We start from the raw sequence: 4,825 nt of genomic DNA on the forward strand, positions 1-4,825 counted from the left end.
CCCTTGATGCTTCGCCTGCTGAGCTGGTTCTTGGCCAGCCACTCCTCATCCCTGGGGAATTTTCACCTGGGGGCTCCGTTCCTCGGCCTCGTCCAGCCATTTATCCTATTTTAGTCAGACAGCAGTCGTGTACTTGGCCCCATTCACCACTGTTTTCTGCGTTTGTTTGTGCCTGCAGAGCTCATGTCGGCTTGGTTTGTTTTTGGAAGACATGATTCTAACCCCCATAAGATGGCCCTTTTTGGGTTCTTGAGACGGGTTCTAAGAGTTTTGTGCTGAACATGGGTGGGTATAGGTGTGAGTTTGTTACACTTGATAGCCTTAAACCAGCGCACTTAGTGGCAGACAAAGTTGTGTTTCCGGCCCAGGTTCCCCGTCGGGGTCGCCCTCCTTCCAGGCCCCCAGCAGTACCTTCACAGGTTCAGCATTCTGCTTCTCAGCCAGCATTGAACTGTTTTTCTCCTGCAGTTTTGGCTGGGACAAGGTGCAGCCCTAATGGCAAGTTGCTCAAGCCCCGAGTGAGAGACTGATTTCTTTTTCCAAGAGTCCCCTCTGGGTATTCAGGGTAGAGGACTGTGTCATGGACACCAGGGGCTCAAGAGTAAAGTTGTTCCTGTTTCAGTTGGTTTTTGGTTGAGAATTCAAAAAGTTAAAACTCGCCTTCGTCTCCTGGTTTTTCCTCCTCCTGCCACAATATTTTCAATACAGAACGAGTCGTTACAATTCCATTCTACTGTTAACATTGGTTGATGTAGATGTAGACATCATAGAATAGCACTGGCAAAAATAAAATTCAAAAAAGAACAACATCATGTCAATATATTTATTTTTAGACATGGACCAAAAAGACATTTGCTGAATGGACATCATTTTGTTGGAGGTAGGCAAAAATGATAACAGTGCCACATTTCAGTCGGAGCATGGTGTTTTGAACTCTTGAGGTAGGTCACAAAGGTGCAACATTTCAATGTAAACATGTGACAAATGGAAAACTGTTAGCAGCATTTGTTAACGTTACCGTTGTCTGTTTTCCATCATGGTAATGCCAGCTACGGAGCATGAGCAAGAGTGATTTTTGCAGGCAGCCACGGCTCTCGTGTTGTTTTAGAGACACAAATTGTAAAGCCCGATTGCAACGACTCTACAATCGATTCATCTATGGATTCATGGCTGATTCGTATCGATTCAGGAGGCTGCTACCGACGCAACCGTATCTCTCAGTGTAATTTAAATTGTACCAATTGTTTTCCCCTCCGGTGGACGTGGATTTTGGAGAATGACGCGTTGCGCTCTGTCCTATCACAGGACGCCCTGAGGAGGATTTTCCTTCAGCCCGAGCAGGATATTGACTCGTATTACTCATATGGTACTCGTACTCGTCAAAATTGCCATATCTGTACTGGATACTTGTTTCAACCAAGTTTCTGGCTCAACCTATGATAATAATGTTCCAAACATAAAGTTTTTTTGAACATTTAAGAGCTGTATTCTAATACTCCTTAGTAATAGCCAGGCAACATATCAGCCCTTTATTTATTTATATGATTCTCCTGAGGTTCATTTGATTTCTTTATATTGAAAATGATATTTATGTAAAAAGAAAGACCTTTAAAACCAATATTTTCATGGACAAGGAAGCCTAACAAGGTAACCAAGAGGTAAGAAACGAATTGGATGATCAATAATTGTTTTTAGGGTTTTTATGACTGATTATAGAAACAGAAAGCTAACAAAGTTAGCACGTTCATCCCGAGAGTCCCTGATCTCTTGTCTCTCTCACTCTCTCCATCACTGGCTGGCCACACTGATCCTCATGTTTTTGTTGTTTGTTTGTTTGGATAGTTTTTTCTCTTAGTTCATATGTTAATAGGTATGTTTTCTTTTGTGTAAATAACATGATGGAATCTTGTGAGCTGATGGAAGAATGTGTATGAAGAGGCACAGATGATTTTAATGAAAGCATTTATTGAAGATTGATTAGTCAAGAAAATATGTGAGCAGTAAGGGAAACCAGGGACAAAAATTCCTTGAATCAGAAACAAACTAGAACACAAATTTTGCGCTAAAACATTTTCACCAGTTTTCACCAAAAGTGTTTTTCCAGATTTATTTTTTGGATGCTGTCCTGAGATCAAATGTCGACAGTAGGAACCCAAACAAGTATTACTGAGTCACTGTTTTGTTGGCTAACAACATAAGACATCCCTGAACCAACTAGTCAGTGACTTTCAGTGGAATTCTCTCTCTCATTATTTCATTCTTTCATTTTAAGAACATATATCATGAACATCATCACAATTAGTCATTCATTTTTTTCCTCGCACCATTTGATCACCAAATATCACACCATAGCTGTAAGAAGTCATTGTTTACTCCAACAACTGCTTGCCAATATCTTCAGAGGAATTTTTTTTCACCTCACTGTGATGCACAAGAAGTCTGTCACATCAAAGAAGAGAGGCCCAAAGTAAGATAAATGTTAAAATGCAGGTACTCATCCATTTCGACTGATACTGTGGTTTTGTTAAAGAAAACCTAGAGGCCCACTGGCTCATTGTTTTTGAGGACCAGCTCATTAAGATCAGATCGACATGCTCTGACTCGGACACACACACTGACTTTGATTTATCAATTCAGATTTCCTTTATACAACCCAAAGGAGAGATAACTTTTCAGTGCATGAAAGAAAATCTCATCTCTGAGGCCATAAATGAGAGGGCTCAGACATCTTGGTGTAAGATAAAATACTATATAGTTGAAGTATCTGACATAATGAAATACAACAAAATCAATATGAAACAATGCAGATTCAATGAAGGGACACCACAGCTGGATGAGACAGAGCAGCAGCTGGAAACCATGAAGAGCCACTGTCCTGAGCCCTTTCCTTGATGACTGCTTATCCTCTCCTGATGCAGCTTTGGCCACTTTCATTATTTTAACATAGGAAAAAACAAGCATGACGCACATGATCAAAAACTGTATTTGATATATAGCTGCCTTCAGATGGTGCTGCCATAAATTAATCATAAATATTTCCACAGAACATAACTGATATTTGGTGTAAAATTTTGGGGATGCAGATCCAAAGAAGGTGGAGAAAATAAAAATAGAGGGCACAGAGCTGAGAGCATGAATGATGAGGATACAGTTAATAGTATTACGTGTGGAGCAGAGCTCTCCATGATGCAGCGGCATACAAACAGCCACATAACGCTCCAGAGTCATTGCTGTCAGAGTCACTGGTGTAACAGTAATATACACAATTACCACAACACAGATAATGACACACAACCAAACATGAATGGGGATATTAAACTGGGCCAAAATAGCAAGGACATCAGAAAGGAATAACACCAAACTATCAGATAGTAATGTAACAGCAAATAAGATGTAGCGTGTTGTTGTGTAGAAACACTCTTTTTGAAAAAAGGTTATGATGAGCAACAAGTTGATGAACAGAAATATTATAACCAGGAGCTGGACAGTAATCATATTATCCTTCATCGATACATGCATGAGTTCATTACCAACCAGTGAATTGTTATCAGCCATAAGAGTGTTTTCTAAGCAAACGTAGAGTTTTAGCCACAACAAAATGTCCTTTAAAGAGTCAGTATTCCTTCAATCGATTCCTTGTAAAAAATTTAAAAAGTTCAATTTCATCAGTTTATCAAATCCTACATGCTGTCTCAGGCAGAGCTGTTGTCTTCTGATGTGTGTCCATCCTTCTGAGAGAGGGCTGTGCACGAGGCTTTAAAGTCTAGAGCATCCAAAAATAACTTCAAATGAAAGTTCACCCACCAGTATTGTCATCGTCTCTGAGATCCTGCGTGTCTTTGATTGGCTGTTTACAGTTTGAGGGACAATTTACTGCAAACTTTAAAGTGAGCCGATGTTCCGGCTCATTTTATTTAAAATGTAAATAAAACTATTATTATTGTTATTAATGGGACTGGGAATGGGACTTAAAAACTGAGGCCATCAGTCATGAAAGACACTGAGCTGACTTTTTGTGGCGACCCCAAATAGGGAAACGCTGAAAGAACAAGCGACAAACATATACATACATATATGTTATGAACCGAGATAGACTGGTGACCTGTCCAGGGTGTACTCCGCCCTCACCCAGTGTGAGTTTGGATTGGCTCCTCAATTGTAATATAAAACTGGGTAAAGATGACAAGAATATCAGACATGAATAGTAAGAAACTATCTGATATGAATGTAAGAGCAAATTAAATATAGCATGTAGTTGTGTAGAAGCACTCTTTAGTAAAAAAAGGTTATGGGGAAGAAAAAATGATCTGCCATCTTTGTATTTTCTAAGAAACGGGAGCTTCAGTCACTGCAACAAGTCCTGTAAACTGTAAAAATGTGTTCTTTACACAATTTGATTACTGTCCAATTTTAAGTACCCTTTAAAGTGATATGAAGTTGGATTGTTAATTTTCCCAAATCCTGTTTCTCCACTCCAGCGACTAAAGTTGTCAGCTGAGCTCTAAACCAGGGCCGTGCATGATGATGACTTTATAGACTGCACGTACAACAGTTGGAAACAACGCTGCCGTGACCTCCTGAGTTTAGGTTGTTATTCATCCCAGGTTTTTGTGAGTTAACGGTGACCCTGACCTGTGACTGATTTCAAATAAAAATCACTTAATTTTTGAGTAATAATCTATGTTTTTGTTCAATTTAAAGAGATTACCTCAAAGAATTAATGAGATATTGTGTTAACAAGACCTGGTGGTGATTTTTCACTGTGCCAACTTGTTGCTCATCATGAACCTTTTTCAAAAAGAGTGTTTCTACACAAAAACATGTT

At 39.4% G+C, this 4,825-nt stretch overlaps 1 protein-coding gene across 1 annotated transcript; it reads right to left on the reverse strand.

Moving 5' to 3' along the window:
• Positions 1-2,628: 2,628 nt before the first annotated feature.
• LOC115053123 (odorant receptor 131-2-like) lies at positions 2,629-3,495 on the reverse strand. The gene has a single exon (XM_029517688.1). It carries the CDS (start codon positions 3,493-3,495, stop codon positions 2,629-2,631), a length of 867 nt encoding a protein of 288 aa, XP_029373548.1.
• Between the last annotated feature and the right edge of the window lie 1,330 nt (positions 3,496-4,825).

Source organism: Echeneis naucrates, chromosome 13 (genome assembly GCF_900963305.1).
Source record: "Echeneis naucrates chromosome 13, fEcheNa1.1, whole genome shotgun sequence".
Taxonomy (NCBI): domain Eukaryota; kingdom Metazoa; phylum Chordata; class Actinopteri; order Carangiformes; family Echeneidae; genus Echeneis; species Echeneis naucrates.